General features: G+C 40.0%; 2 protein-coding genes across 5 annotated transcripts; both read left to right on the top strand.

The window, feature by feature from the left end:
- Positions 1–294: 294 nt before the first annotated feature.
- Positions 295–8,066, top strand: hhatla (hedgehog acyltransferase like, a). Of its 4 annotated transcripts, none has more exons than XM_034887733.1 (13): positions 295–504; positions 1,470–1,596; positions 2,896–2,963; positions 3,087–3,200; positions 3,676–3,696; positions 3,955–4,149; positions 4,374–4,583; positions 5,222–5,393; positions 5,601–5,745; positions 5,864–5,899; positions 6,008–6,209; positions 6,325–6,466; positions 6,791–8,066. In XM_034887733.1, exons 2-13 carry the CDS (start codon positions 1,491–1,493, stop codon positions 6,931–6,933), a joined length of 1,554 nt encoding a protein of 517 aa, XP_034743624.1. In that variant the 5' UTR covers positions 295–504; positions 1,470–1,490; the 3' UTR covers positions 6,934–8,066. The 4 variants fall into 4 exon arrangements, with proteins under 4 accessions (XP_034743624.1, XP_034743625.1, XP_034743626.1 ...); XM_034887735.1 differs by having other exon boundaries at positions 298–504; positions 3,676–3,691; positions 3,960–4,149; XM_034887734.1 differs by lacking the exon at positions 3,676–3,696.
- A 2,076-nt stretch (positions 8,067–10,142) lies between these two features.
- Positions 10,143–15,057, top strand: LOC117953786 (kelch-like protein 40a). The gene is made up of 6 exons (XM_034887108.1): positions 10,143–11,441; positions 11,564–11,724; positions 12,731–12,838; positions 13,389–13,574; positions 13,796–13,945; positions 14,713–15,057. The coding sequence occupies exons 1-6, from the start codon at positions 10,320–10,322 to the stop codon at positions 14,822–14,824; spliced, it is 1,839 nt and encodes a 612-aa protein (XP_034742999.1). The 5' UTR covers positions 10,143–10,319; the 3' UTR covers positions 14,825–15,057.
- Positions 15,058–15,629: the final 572 nt, after the last annotated feature.

Here is a 15,629-nt window from a genome sequence, read left to right as displayed (position 1 = left end):
ATGATAATTTCTTCAGTTTATCCTTTTCTTTATGCTTTTGCATGTCTTCTGAAGTCTAGTGCATTATAATTTTTGACTGGAGGATCATCAGAAGTACGCCCCTCTGATTATGTCGGGCATACTGTAGCTGTTAGTATTGATTGATGCAACTGCTTCCTCATTTTAACCATTGTCCCAGAGTGGTTTTGCGCTCAAGTCTGACGGGCTCTCTGTGGACCCCCCTCACTGCGTTGCAGTACTAAGGATAAATATATCCCCCTCCTCCTCCTTCTCCTCTCCCTCCTCCTCCTCCTCCTTTCGTTTAGTCCGCAACATCCTGACTGGCCGAGGCTGGTGATCGCAGGCAGCGGCAGTGGCGAGCCCCCACAAGACGGATGAATTAGAAAACCTGCTGTAACCACCGCCACCCCCTTCTCTTTTCTTTTAATCATTATTTATATTGAAGAGTCGGTCTGTAGGCTAAACATTGCTGCCCTCATCTTGACAGTGTGAAGCGGATACAAGGTTAGTAAAAAAACAAGTCTGTTTTATTTGTACATAGAGTTAAATATAAGAGTAAGCATAACAATCAAAGCAAAACGCTTGTGTGTTATCTGCTCTGTATGCATAGAGCAGTGAAACAGTAAATCAGTATTTGTCCGCAGGACGCTTTACTGGGGTCCTGCTTATAGCCATGGTAACATCTTGGCATGGACAGGACTTGTTAGTCCAACTCCTTTTACTTCAACTCAGAGTGTGTGACATGAGTCTAACACACACATGCGCGCCCGTTCACACACACACGCACACACACACACACACACACACACACACAGACACACACACAACCAGTGCAAGTACAAGTGCATTATTCCCCACTGGAAAGTAACTGTGTACATGTTTTCCTACTCCAATGTACCATTCTTGGTCATTCCAGTCAGTTCTAATTATTCTGTGAAGTGAATCCCCAGCGCCTCTCAGATAACATAGTACTGCAGCTGCCCTGCTGTACAGCAGACCAACTGCAAGGGCTATAATAGGAAGAAGAGGTAGGGTTGCGCAGCTGACGATGCTGATTCGGATGAGCCACAGCTCTGCAGTAGCCTACTATTTAAGTCACTGCCCTGTCGATCTTACAGGCTTATTAGTAAATTGTTACCTCCTTAAAACACCTTGGTCTGTATCAGTCATGAAGAACCTGTGTTGTCACATGCTGTGTTACATTTAATGAACATGAGTTTTTGTGGGTGTATAGTTTTTTGTGTACAGGCATTCGACTGTTTTTCACTGGGCTTAATTGTAAAATCATTTCTATGGGAATCCACATAAATGGTACTCATGACTAAAGTGAACAATTTACAGTAAAACAGTAGGCTAGTAGATACTGTTTACAGGCCTCAAAACATTTTGTGTTATTTTTAGTCATTTTTTTATCATTTGCCTTCAGACAGGTTTAATACTGTTTTGCTGACTCCATTTCAACCCGTTAGGCTTCCATAGACAGATTCACTATGGGGATCAAAGCTGCCCTCCCCAGATATGAGCTGTATCTCTACACAGCTGTACTTGCCGGGGCCTTGATATGGGCAGGCAGTTGGATAGCTGAAGCTTCAAGTGGTGAGTGCACGACGTATCAAGTGAAGTCCTAAGCACATACAATAACACAATTCTAGAGTTTATTGATCTTCACTAAAGTCGATTCATATGTATTGGAGTTGGAGCAAATTGACACATTTTGAGCAGCTTTTGTTCCAACTTTATAATTAAAAAAATCCACAATAACACAACTCAGTCAACACTTTCAGTCAGAATAAATCTCACTGAAAAATCACTTAACATGTTACAATGGAAATTTAATATTAACACAGGCTTTAAAAAACAAGACCCCCACCTATAACACTGCTCTATTTAACTCAAAACTAAGTAGACTAAAATAGACCTAACTCCCCCCCCCACCCCTCCCCTAAGGAATTCCAGCATGCTCCTAATAATATAAAGATCATTTAAAGATGGTCCCATTACTTTCTAATTATTTTCCTGATGGAGATATTTCAGACTAAGACTCAATTACACTGAGTCAACTAATACCAAAATAGTCCTCCTGAAATACTGCCAAATGTTTGCATGTATTCAGAAAGTAAAATGCTTAACTATCATCTTAACACAATGATCAGAATGGAGTGTAACCTGGTGAATGGTACTGTCTGTTGCAGTCTGTGCAGTCAGATTAGCCAGGGCAGAGCCTTGTTGTCAGTCATGATTTTGTCTCAATTCTCTTGAACTGGTCAGTTTTGGCTGCTCAGTCTATGGGCTTTTATACTGCTCCTGTCTGCATGTTACAGTAGCACTGTACACCCGTAATAGAAGCTTGGCTATGTTCCCAGAAGTAAGAGGCTTTCCCTGACTGACCCTCAGATTTTTGATATCCTTTTTCATGTCCATTAGTATAATCGGGCAAAGCCGGAGGAGCTACTGTGCGGGTGCTTTTGTTGCCGTGTACTGAATGTCTCAACACCACTGCCATGATTCGGATTACTATCAAACTTATTTTTACTATATTTAGTATTTTCAATTTCCTTTTTAACATTTTTAAAGCAGTAACCTAATCACCTACATCCAGGTCATGACCGGTAGTGTAGATGTCAGCCCCAAAAATAGAAAGCTTTGCATTGTGTAATATCTGATGTTATCAAATGAACTGAATGTGCACTAAAACTTTAATATGACTGTGAATGACCCCCCACCCACCCACCCCATCCCCTAAAAAAACAAGCTTTTCAAAGTCCTGATTTGGTTTATGGATTTTGCACTCCTCAATCTAAAAGCTCAACCAAGAAGACCCAACACCTTATTGATTAAACACTACGTTTTGTTTGGTGAATATCCTGTGAATATCCTGTTTTCTTCTGCATTCAGAGAATGTAAACAGAAAGGCCTTTAAAGAAAGTGTGAAACCAGGATGGCATTACTTTGGCAGGAAAATGGTAAATTCCTCATACATGATCCCATTTGTGTATCTCATTGTGTTCTATAATTGGATTTACTGATGCAAGATGTCAAAAGAGAATGGTTGTCGTGTGTTACCAAGGCATCTATCTTTGCCACAGGATGTCGCAGACTTCGAATGGATGATGTGGTTCTCTACATTCCGCAATCATATCCTTTTTGCTCTCACCGGTCACGTTATCTTTGCAAAAATATTCACCCTGCTCGCTCCAAAGGTGCGTACATGTAAATGAATGTCCATTAGCACTCTCAATCTGATTGCATACATGTATAATGGGCTGTCTCTTATTAAGTGTAGATTATGTATCTATGTATTGTGTGTATATATACATATGTGTGTGTTTGGACTCAAGCTTTGCTCATATAAAGACCATGCACGAGATTTGATTTGATATGTGCTGTAAACATATTAAATGCAAAGCTACATTGTAAACAGTAGGCCTTGGGCCTTACAAATAATTCAATCCTGTTCAGTTTAATTCTTTTTTATTCTATTGAGCAAAATATAATTTGTTACACTGTATATTTGTACCCCAAGGTCTAACACATAATAATTGATGCTTCAGCATGAGTTGCCTGCTGTCTGTTGAGTGCACCAGTTATTCTTTCCTGTGAATACTTTTGACATATTTAAAACAGTTACATGTGTTTTAAACATGTTTTCTGTTTTGTACCATGCTTACAATGAAGATTGGCATACATGGATGTAAGGTAACATTAATAAACTTGTGAATTGTATAACATTTGTCGTGTTTTTCATTCAAACCATTTTTCATTCCATTTATACATGAACAGAAAAGTTGATGTGCTTTTTCCACAATTTAACTTTTCCATCCTAAAGTATGTCCATTGTTGTAGATGCAACAGTGTTGTTGTAACGGCTTTCTGCACGTGTGTTGCATTAAATCATGTATAGTACAATAGCCCCGTCACAATGTCACACTGACGCTGGCCCCTCTTTACCCACAGCACAGATCCTTGATCTTTGGTGTGTACGGTGGTTTGGCAGTCCTGATCACGATGGGCTGGACCTTCATGGCTCTGGTTCTGTCTCACTGCATCATACTCTACAGCATCGCCCTGGTAAAGATGAAATGGTTGTGCTTTGTGGCTGGCCTTACCACGCTGGCCTCCCTTAAGCTGGAGCCCTATAACTCCTGGCAGGTGAGTGGGTGTTTCCAGTTTCAAACCTCAAATCAGAGGACAGGCTCTTCCATGCCTTGGATGCATTAAAACTGAACACTCGAGCGCCTGATATAGAATAAGATGTGGGAATTTGTATCTCATTATATCTCATGTTAAACAAATGCAAGAAATGAGCCTGAATGGGAGGATACTTTATGCAAAAAATGATGTTTGAGGCTCAGAATGAGTGACTCCTTCTTCAGGAATCCTTGGTGACTGGCTCTTTTGACCTGCAAGACATCCTGTTCTATGGAGGCTGTGGCTTCAGCATCATGCGCTGTATGAGCTTTGCTTTAGAGAACTGCGAGAAAAAAGACGGAAACTACACATTCTCTGACCTGCTGAGATACAACTTCTACCTCCCCTTCTTCTTCTTTGGACCTATCATGACTTTCGACAGGTTTCATGTTCAGGTGAGGATATTAACAGAAGGTGACGTGGAAAAATGAGTAAAAGTGAAAAGTGAACAGCAATCTGAAATTTGACAGTTAGTTATTAAGTCATCACTCATCATGAGTGCACATAGTATCGAAGACTCCTTAAGGCCCATGTAATACCCACACATAATGGCATGTGTTTCTATAACTCAATTTAAAGCCATGGGTACAGACAGAAAACAAAGACTTGAGGCATATGAACACTTTTATTAAAATGACTTTCCACACATAGCTGTATGGAGTTTTATAATCTGATCAATAATAACAATAATAATAAAGTGCAATTATATGGCACAATTCATGCATAAAAGGCAATACAAAGTGCTTACCATAGAAACACATAATCAAAACATTTATAATAAGACAATAAAGACATCAAATTAGAATAGCAGATAAAGACAAGATAAAGCAACCATCAGCTGAAAACACTTCAGGAGAAGGCAATGTACAGGTGTACATGTACATGTACATGTGGCCGTTGTAAATTATCTTTAATATATAGATATGTTTGGGCCAAATCTGGTTAAACATCTGCTGGGATGCTGGAATGATCATAATAATTTCACAAAACAGTGACAGCTTGTTCATAAAACAGAATGCTTTAAATTCCACAGGTGAACAACACCCAGTTGACCCGCAAGGACAGGGAGATGTGGAACATCACCACCAAGGCTTTGGTGCATCTGGGAGTTATTCTTGTGGTGGACGTCTTCTTCCACTACCTCTACATTCTGACAATCCCCAATGACATGAAACTGGTCACCAAGCTTTCTGACTGGTGTTTGGGTGAGTTAGATTTATGTTTCCACACTGTTTTCATGTGGCTGCGGTCATTATGACCCGCTCACATCGTATTTACTTAAGGGCGAATATCTAACATTGCTTCCAAGCATTTTGTGCTTTATTAAACATGGTAATCTACCACTCTATTAGAAGATGATTTATTAATATTTCTCAATGTTTGCTTGGTTTCCATGTTCTGTACCTTTGCAGCTGGTCTGGCTTATTCCAACCTGGTTTATGACTGGGTGAAAGCCGCCATGATGTTTGGTGTCATTAACACCGTGGCAACACTGGACCACCTTGACCCTCCTCAGCCTCCCAAGTGTATCACCATGCTCTATGTCTTCGCTGAGACGTACGTATGACCTGACTTGTGTGTAATATTAAGAAATAGTTGTGTTTCTTGTTGATCACGCTAAACCTTGAAATTGTGTAAAACATTTACTTGGAAAATGTCTTCTGTCTTTTTTTAGACACTTTGACAGAGGCATCAATGACTGGCTGTGCAAGTGAGTGTTTGAGTTTGAAATCATGGGTTCAAATGACAGAAACTACAGCATAATATAGAGGAGGATTTTGGTTCTTCGTTAAGGTGAATTTGAGTTGTAATTTCGCAGGTATGTTTATGACTATATTGGCGGGGATCACAATCAAATCTTTAAGGAGCTCTTGGCAACCATCTGCACCTTTGCCATCACCACCTTGTGGCTGGGCCCGTGTGAGCTGGTTTACATCTGGTCCTTTTTCAACTGCTTTGGCCTCAACTTTGAGCTGTGGGTGGCCAAGCTCTTCTCCCTTCCACCATTGTCTACCATAGAGGTGAGAAACATTAAGATAAACAATCACTTTTTCAAACCCACAGTTAATATACAGAATTGTGCAATGTGTCATTTTCTGCCATGTCCCTTACTGCACCTGTGTCCTCTGCATCTAGCGTGTGATGGGTGAAGCCATGTCACGCAGGATCCGGGGTTTGTTCAATGCTGCCAACTTCTGGAGCATTGTACTCTACAACGTTCTCGCCCTGAACAATTTGGAGTTTGCCAAACTGGTGGGAAAAAGACTGATTTTCAAAGGTGGGAAACAACCACGGTGTATTATATAAAACCAAACCAAGGCTCTTTTGTCACTTTTAGTCAGAACAACTCAGACAGACATCAAAAAGACACAGAATGTCAAGGGGCGCCATCCCCTAGATATCACATCTTCTCTGTTGCTTTCTTTCAAATAAAATAAAAGTATAATAAAATCAGAGCATTGGCTAACGTAGACGTTGTTTATCTACAGCTGAACATCTACTCCGAGCACAGCATGAAGAAAGCTTTAAACCCAGACTGTCTTCTTCTTTTCCCCCCTTCACTTCCTCTTTCTATCTTTCTATATTCTATCTTTTCTTCCAGGGTTTCCTCTGTCCTCCCTCTCAGTGTTACTTGTGACCTACTGTGGCGTGCAGCTGGTGAAGGAAAGGGAGAGACAACAAGCACTGCTGGACGATCCGGAGCCAGTGAAGCCAGTAGATGGGGGCAAAGAAAAAGCAGAATAAACAGGGAGAAAATAACTGACTGTCACAGACTTCATGGTCATCAGTCCCCTCACATTGTTCCATCATCGGCCTCGTGAACTGTACCTTACCAGACTGTAACAGCCAGTCAGCACCTGTATTGTTCACAAGCCTGCGTTTTTGCTTTTGTTTGTCAGAAGCGAGGCAATGTTTTGAACTGTGAAATATCCTCAAGTGCACTTGCTGTAGATAATCGCCACATCCTTTGGCCCAAATCCACCGATGGTGCATTTTGTATTTTTATTTTATTTGAACAAAAGATTGTTTAACAAATGATACCTAATAGTATATTATTAATAGTAAGACATACAGTATTGTACAGGAACTACTACTTTGCTCTGTGTGGTCTCCTGTGTTTATGTTTGATTCTTCTCAGATTTGGACATTCTTCTTTTTTTATAATCATCGTCAATATGATTATTATTATTGGTAGTGAGATGATGTCTTAATTTTGCCTTAGATCACAATCCTTACAATGTTTAACACTACTGAAAGGGTTAAAACTTGAAATTAGGGTGCCACATAAAAAGTGCAATGAAGAAAATAAACAAAGGGTGCTGTGGAGGTCCTCCACATAACTTGCAGCTGATTGTAATGTAAATTTGCTCTAATGTCACAAAGCACATTTACAAGTCACAAGGTACAGGATTATCTACTTTAAAGTTGAGGGAGAATGTATTAGATCTTTTGTAATGCTAAATAATTGAATGTAGTTCAACCGTCCAGGGAACGATAGCTTTACTCCACTACCAGGCGACTACTGTATGTGTGACCTTTTCCCTCCATCCTCTTACACATGATCCAGGCCCCCTCTGCTCGCTGTGAAAGGCAATAGGCCCTTAAGAAAATATGGGTCACTCTTATCTTGCCTGTCACCAAAACCTGCTGTCCGTCTACAGTGCAGCAGGCAGAGAGAGAAAATGTGTAAACCTTTTTCTCATTGTAGGGTTTAATTCAAATGTGTCCAAATGTTTGACTTGAAATAAAGTTTAGTTTCATCCAAAAGTGACACAAGTATAAGCTTTTTTTTGTAGTCTGGAGATGAGACTAAAATGAGTGTATTGATGTTTCCTTGGATGGGTAAGCACAGCCTGCATTAAAACATTTTAGCAATATAATTGTGTTTAAATCAATGGAAATAGGTTACTAGTAACACTGTGTTGGGTTTATTTGTATGAAAGTAAAACAGGCACAGCAAGATGGCCCAGTTTGACTTAAACTGATCATTGACTGCAATTAACACACGCATGATAAAAACATGTAGGCTCATCTACACAGGTGTTTCCGTTAGTTTGCCTGATTAGCTCTTTTGCCTTTGTGGGCGTGTACCATTTGAACTTAATGGACATCGCCCTCACTCTCCAATAGGGTGGGACTACATAAACCTTCACCATGATCCTTTTCATGTTGACATATCACAAAAGCACAGGTGTAAATAATAATAATGATGGCTAAATTCCATTTAGCTGCTTCAGTTTCTGGTACTGTACATACTGGTTCACTGTCACAGCTTACTGGGTCACTGGGAACAGTTAAATATTGTTAGTGTTGTGCTTTTCCTACTATGACAAGTCAAATTATCTGCTGTGAAAAACCTTGTACTTACAGGTGCTTGTATTTGGTGACATCATGTAATTTTCAGCAACTTCAAATGTCAGATTAATACAACTTTTTTTAAGTGTGTGGGTGTGCAGTGCTTTTAATACACAATATGTTTATCCTCTCATCAGTTGTGTTTTTTCCCCCTCATATTAAAAAGCATTTCAGGCATGGACACTATACTTCTTCTAGAACTAATTTACAGTTTGACAAGTTTGCATGGTGCAGGTGTAATTCAAAACCTTATTGTGACCTACTGGCACAGATAAATGGTCCAGAGCTTCAATTAATGTTATCACTTTCCCATGCTGTAGACAAGTCAAAATCCCTATTGTGAGAGGTTTGAAGGTTTAATCTGTGTTCCCAATTAATAATCAACAGGTGACACACTTATCATTGTTCATTTAATAGTTCACCAAAAAGGTTCCCTTATCATTTAAAACAAATCCATATAAATCAATAAAAACATCATAAGCAGAAGACTTCAGATTTCAGCACAGATGGGTTTAGGCACTAATTCATAAAACATGACTCAGACACAAAGTGAAAAGTCCTAACGCCAATTGTATGTTCAGTCATTATTTTTTCCGTTGGCCTACTCATGTCCTCTAAGTAAGCCTTAGATAAAGCAACAAAAACAATTTCTGTGAATGTTTGATTGAAAGTGGTCGACTTAATCTCAATCCCACAAATTCTACTTGTTTCCCCACTAGAGTTGGTGTCTGTCTCATTTTTGACCAATAGGTGCCAGTGTTGTTTATGACATGTAACTCCTGATTGAATGATTATGTACAAGTGATTACACAAATTCCACATAGTGTACCCAATGTAATGTGTGAACATGTGTCATAATTGTCCATGTGAATAATGAGAAGAATTTGACTAGCTATCTGGAAGATGATTCATTTTATAATAAACCATGTTGTCCAAACCTGGTGTTAAACAACGAATGTTTACTTCAATGTTTTACTTAAATGTTTTAATGTGTTGGAACTGACATTTTATTTTTTTGTAAAAAAAAAAAAATGTGAGAGGGACTCCCTGGGGTTATATAAATAGAAGGGCATATCAAGTGTTAAACAGTGAAGTGATAAAGTGTGTCACTTGCTGTGTTAGGAACCTGAGGAAGGTTCATGGGGACGCTGTGAATACACAATACATTTAGGTGTTGTGCCCATGTTTGGTGTGTTTTTTGTTCTAAAGTTTATGCTATTTTCTGGTGTCAGAGTTTTATTATGTATATAGCAGGCAAATCTTCCAAGAACAACACACCAGTATGCACTGTATGCTGTCCTGTACCTCCACTTATGTACATGCAATATGATGAAATGCTTAGTGTCAGTGTAGCTATTGCAATAACTTTTACAATACAAGTCCTTATTGGACTCCAGAGAAAAAAATACTTTTAAAAAGTGTGTGTATCAAAGTAATAGAGCCCGTCAGATTGTCTGGTGAGCGTTCCTGCTGGATTTAACATGCTGTCACACCTACGCTTAGTCACTCAGCTGTTTGTGGGGGTCTATGTGGTGCAGGAATGGAAAGGTCCAGCAAAATGGATTCCTCAGCTTTGTGACGGTCCTGTCTAAAAATACCCATTGAGTTACAGAGTGACTGACGGCCAGGGACAGCTGCAGCCACCAGCCAACCAACCAACCAACCAACCCGTGGAGACGGTCCACGGCAATCTGAGCAGCCCTGTGTACTCTGACAGTCCTGCTCTGTTGTGGGGAGTGAAACGGAACCCAACCAGGACAAGGAGACCGAACAAAATGGCTGCCCTGACTATAGACCCGATAGAGCAGCCTCGGATGTACCAACAGACCCTGCTTCAGGACGGACTGTGTGACCTCTTAGAGAATGACAAGTTTGTGGACTGTGTACTCAAAATTCAGGACGAGAAGTTCCCCTGCCACCGCTTGGTTTTGGCCGCCAGCAGCCCTTTCTTCAAGGCCATGTTACTGTCTGACCTGGAGGAAAGCAAGAAGCGTGAGATTGTCCTCAAAGATGTAGAGCCAGGTGTTATGGGGATGATCCTGCGCTACTTGTACACCTCTGACATTAATCTAACAGAACAGAATGTCCAGGATATCTTCATTGTTGCAAACATGTACCAGATCCCCTCCATCTTCTCTGTATGTGTGTCCTACCTCCAAGAGAAGCTAGTGCTGGGAAACTGCTTGGCTATCTTCAGGTTGGGACTTCTGCTGGATTGTCCGAGGCTTACTTTGATTGCTAGAGAGTTCATCTGCGAACGCTACCACATCGTTGTCAGGGACCCAGACTTCCTGCAGCTGGGCCCGAGTGAACTGGCCATCATCATCACCTCTGACGCCCTAAACATTGAGCGGGAGGAGCTGGTGTTTGAATCTCTGATGGACTGGGTCAGACATGACGAGACAAATCGCGTTAAGGACCTGCCAGAGCTGTTGCACTGCATCCGTTTCAGGCTCATACCTGTGAATTACTTCAAAGACAAAGTAGAGTGTCACCAGTACCTTCGGGCCAACCAGGATATAAAGAAGGAGCTGGATCTTGTCAAGGATGCTCACAGGGGATGTCTACCAAAGCCCAGGAAGCCCAGCAGTGACGAGGCAAAGAAGGGAGAAGGAAGTGATGATGAGGACGATGAGGAGGAGGGGTACTTGCCTGGAATACTCAACAACAACCCTCGCTTTGGGATGTTTGAGCTGGATCTGATACTTATGATCAGTGTCACAGGGACTGTGGCCTATGACCCGGTAGGAAACGAATGCTTTGTGGTCTCACAGTCCACAGAAATTCCCAAGAACCACTGCAGCCTTGTGACCAAAGAGAACCAGGTGTTTGTTGTTGGAGGACTTCTCTACAACGAGGAGGACAAAGACGAACCATTCAGCTCTTACTTCCTGCAGGTAGTGTGTGAGTCCTGACAACCATCAGTGGTTCTTTGTAACCTAAATATACATCACTTGTCATTTTAATTTATCTTCCTTATGCCTCTCAATTCCTCACATATCTTTGTTTTCCTCCCCAGTTTGACCCAGTGAGTTCAGAGTGGTTAGGGATGCCATCACAACCCAACCCTCGCTGTTTGTTTGGCCTGGCGGAAGCTGAAAACTCCATCTTTGTTGTTGGAGGAAAGGAACTAAAGGAAGGCGAGCATGTCCTGGACTCAGTCATCATCTATGACAGACAGTGAGTGTGGATACCAAATTTAACCTTACTAATGATTTGTTTTTTATTCATTGTCTAAATGAAAACACTGTAATGCGCTATATTGCAAGGCACGTCTTTTCTGAAAATGTATTCTATTCATAACTAATCAAGCCTAATTTTAAATAGTCAGAACTTTCTATTAGATGTTGTGACATGTACAACCATCACTCTCATAGTCACATTAAAGAGATTACACATGTTTGATAGATAACAATTGATATGAAATGCCAAATCAAAGTTACTTTCCTGTGAAAACCATGTATATCCAAAAGGTCATGAAAAACAGCTTTTTCAGCTTTGTGAACATCATAGGCTGTAAATTGATGGACAAAGCATCCGGTTTGGCAAAGTGCTGCAAATGTCAAGTGCCTTAAACCTGCATTCTATCTTAATTCCAGCAGGGGGCCACACGTGAGATAGCAAAACGAGGTGGGTTTCTGTGGAAGTCTGTGAGAAAGTGACCCACTTCTAAATTGATTTGTTACCTCAGTAAACATTTTCATGAAATGTTTATTGTCTCATTTGCTAGTTTTAAGTCTTCTGCAACACAGAATGATGTTATTTTGAATTATGGTCAGGTAAGTGAGTGTGGATACCAAATTTAAGCCTATGTTTTGGTATGGTAAGCAGGGGGTGTTTTATTGCGTGGCTATGATGTGATGCCAGTGAAAGTGGTCACATATGCTCTGTCCATTACAGTAGTGGAAAGTAATATAGTAGTAGTTTTAATAGTATAGTAGTTGTTTTATTTGTTAAATCTAAAAAGTTGGAGAATTTCTCAACTTTTGACATAGCCATTCAGTTTATCTGAAAAATCTGCAAATTTGAGATACAGTTCTTTCCGTTTTATTTGGACGACAGCTTGGCTTCTTGAATTCCTTGGTATCGCCATTATGTTTTGAATTGTTGCTGCATGAGTCTGCAGATTCACTGTTATCAACCATAGGATAAATTCATGATGATGTATCGTCATTTTTGTACACAGGTCATTCAAATGGGGAGAGTCTGACCCTCTGCCTTACGAAGTGTATGGCCATGGAACCGTGTCACACAAAGGTCTTGTCTACGTCATTGGAGGGAAGTCTCAAAGCAAGTATGTGGTAATCAGCCCAAAATTGCATTTTCACATTGTGGGTCCATTTATAAATACCTGTTACCTGCTACAGTATGAAATGTACAGTTTATGACAGTGCTATCATATTGGCAACAAAATCCCTTTGGGTATCATCATTCATTTTGTACAATTCTATTATTCATTTGGTAACAGTATCACTTTGAATGTCACAAAGAGTTTAACATTTAACAACTGAACCAATCAATATTTACTCCAGCATCTAAGTATTGTACTTCGTTAAATGGGTTGGACACATTAAATAAATAAATAAGTCGAGGCAGCACAGCCTGAGATATCCTGACCTTAAGTCTCTAGTATGGGCCAAGTTTAAAAATGATTGATCCTTTTTCCCATAATGCAACACAACAGCATATTTTATTAGACCCTCCCTACCTCCTAAATGCCCCATTCTTTTGAACTCCACACCTCCCGTTCATGACGTCATTAGTTCTCCTTGTGACAGGTCAACTGAACTTCATGTATAAAATGGAGAACCCCTTTAACACACTGTATTAAATGATTTATGCAGGAAATGCATGAGAAGAGTCTGTGTCTACAACCCCACTAAGTTTGAGTGGAAGGACCTGGCTCCTCTGAAGACGGCCCGTTCCCTGTTTGGTATCACCGTTCACAAAGACCAGATCTTTGTAGTGACCGGGGTCACAGACGAAGGCCTCACCAGCTCTGTGGAGGTCTACAACATTGCCACCAACAAGTGAGACAACTGATTTTTCTATATTACCCGCTTCATCTTATTGTTATGAGGTGAAGCATCTGTTCACAGAGGTGGAAGGACCCATTGAGCGTGAAGAGTAAATCATTATTAGGTCATGAAATAGAACTTGTTGCACTGCTGTGGGCATCATACAGCATATAGCCACGCTTTTAACCCCATCATCACTTCTTAGTGTGTGTGTGTGTGTTATTGTGTTCTAGCTGGTCTGAGTTCACAGAGTTCCCTCAGGAGCGTAGCTCTCTCAATCTGATCTCGATGGGGGGTTTCCTGTACGCTGTGGGGGGCTTTGCCATGATGCCCAGTGAAACCAGTGAGGAGCCCGTCCCAACAGAGATGACTGACATCTGGAGGTGAGAACCCCCTTCACTGGTACAGTACACACGATGAGTGAATATATTGGGATTACAGTAGCTGTAACAAAAACAAGTTTTACTAAGAGATTTCATCCTACAAGTACATTGACATAGTACTGCCATGATTTGGCCAGTTATATGTTTGAAATGAACAACTTTGAAAAATGTATACACAGCAAAGGAAATTCTGATGCCACACTAAGATTAAGATGATGTTGAATGAGGTTATGTCTTTCAGGGATGTATTGAATGTTTTGTTTAGTGTTTTTTTAATATGTTATTGTGCATGGCAATGTATAGCTATAAATATATATGTATTATCTCCTGTACGTACTTTTTTTCCCAAAACTACGGTGCCCATCTGTTTTGGGAAATTACCAAGTCTTTTTAAAAATTCAAACGACCATGTTTGTGACCTGATCTAAAGTTTTACATGTTTAGTGGTAATAAATGGGTTTGGGCCTGAGTGCCACAGTCAAGGTACATTATTGTTGGTTTAGATCTTGTCATGAGATTGGTTGACAATAAGAAAAATATAGATTACACCAAACTTAAAATATGAGAAAATACTTGAGAAGAAAAAATCATTAACTACAAAAGTTAACTTCCGGTACTTTACCTTTATTTCCCTATACTTATACTTACAACATCCAAAAGGCCCTCTCAAGGCAAATTGCAGGCACAGAGATTGAACATGTATTACTGTATGCTATCTAATGAAGCTATGAGGGCACCAAACACAGACATATTTATGTTTCCCACAGATATGATGAGTCAGACATGTGCTGGAACGGGATTTTGCGAGAGATCAGCTATGCAGAGGGATCCACTATTCTTTCAGTGCGTCTCAACACTCTGCGCCTCACCAAGTTATAACTGAACTGAGCTGTTAATGGTGCTAAGAGCTTAATGGTGTAACATTAGCATTGAATTGAATGATTGTAGTTTTCTCATGACGGACATTGGCCCAAAATTGGTTTAGGGTACAAAATGTTTCAGTTACAATTTAATTTGGTCTCTGGAGATGAAAAAGTGTTATGAAATCAGCAACAAATTGTTTTACCTTGTGTTTTACAGCAGGGGGAGACAGTTACAAGTTAAGTCTAAATGAGGCTCACACCAAATGTATTTTATAAAAAGCTAAAATGTTAATTTGTACATCTGATTTTTTGTTGTTCTATCATGTTTCTTTAATACCTGTTTGCTTTGTTTTAAGCGTAAATAAAGGTTATGGTTGACTCTATTGCTTTAAGTGGTGCATCTTACTTTTAGTTGAAGGCCTGTCCACAGTGCAAACGGTTTTATTCAATTTCATTTAACATTTTGTTCAATAACATATTTGCAGGGGATTCCACATGATAAACAAGACACCATATTTACACATGATGTACATTGCAACAAAAAGGATACACTTTAGTTACATTATGAAAATATGAAAATAGCATGAGTGAGTGGCATTTAAATGTAAACATCAATTTCCAGTTGACACCTGAGCACTATAAGTCACCACCACAAAACACATTATAAACAATTTTTTAGCTGTATCTACAGTCTCGTATTGTATACAATAACTGTGTGTAACAATTAGTCTGAGGTACTTTCAGTTAGATTTAGTTCAGTCTCAGTTTTGCACACACCGCTACAACAAGAAGGGGCACTAAAGTAAACATCAAACTCCAAC

This window comes from Etheostoma cragini, chromosome 12, assembly GCF_013103735.1.
Source record: "Etheostoma cragini isolate CJK2018 chromosome 12, CSU_Ecrag_1.0, whole genome shotgun sequence".
Lineage (NCBI taxonomy): Eukaryota > Metazoa > Chordata > Actinopteri > Perciformes > Percidae > Etheostoma > Etheostoma cragini.
The sequence above is the reverse complement of the archived record's forward strand: the minus strand, read 5'-3'. Positions and strand labels throughout refer to the sequence as shown.

Bases quoted from the DNA above. Each gene is read 5' to 3' on its own strand.
- hhatla (XM_034887733.1), top strand. From the start codon at position 1,491: ATGGGGATCAAAGCTGCCCTCCCCAGATATGAGCTGTATCTCTACACA. The intron at 1,597-2,895 runs GTGAGTGCACGA...TTCTGCATTCAG, and splicing joins GATAGCTGAAGCTTCAAGTG to AGAATGTAAACAGAAAGGCC. The intron at 4,584-5,221 runs GTGAGGATATTA...TAAATTCCACAG, and splicing joins TCGACAGGTTTCATGTTCAG to GTGAACAACACCCAGTTGAC.
- LOC117953786 (XM_034887108.1), top strand. From the start codon at position 10,320: ATGGCTGCCCTGACTATAGACCCGATAGAGCAGCCTCGGATGTACCAA. The intron at 12,839-13,388 runs GTATGTGGTAAT...TGATTTATGCAG, and splicing joins GGAGGGAAGTCTCAAAGCAA to GAAATGCATGAGAAGAGTCT. The intron at 13,575-13,795 runs GTGAGACAACTG...ATTGTGTTCTAG, and splicing joins TACAACATTGCCACCAACAA to CTGGTCTGAGTTCACAGAGT.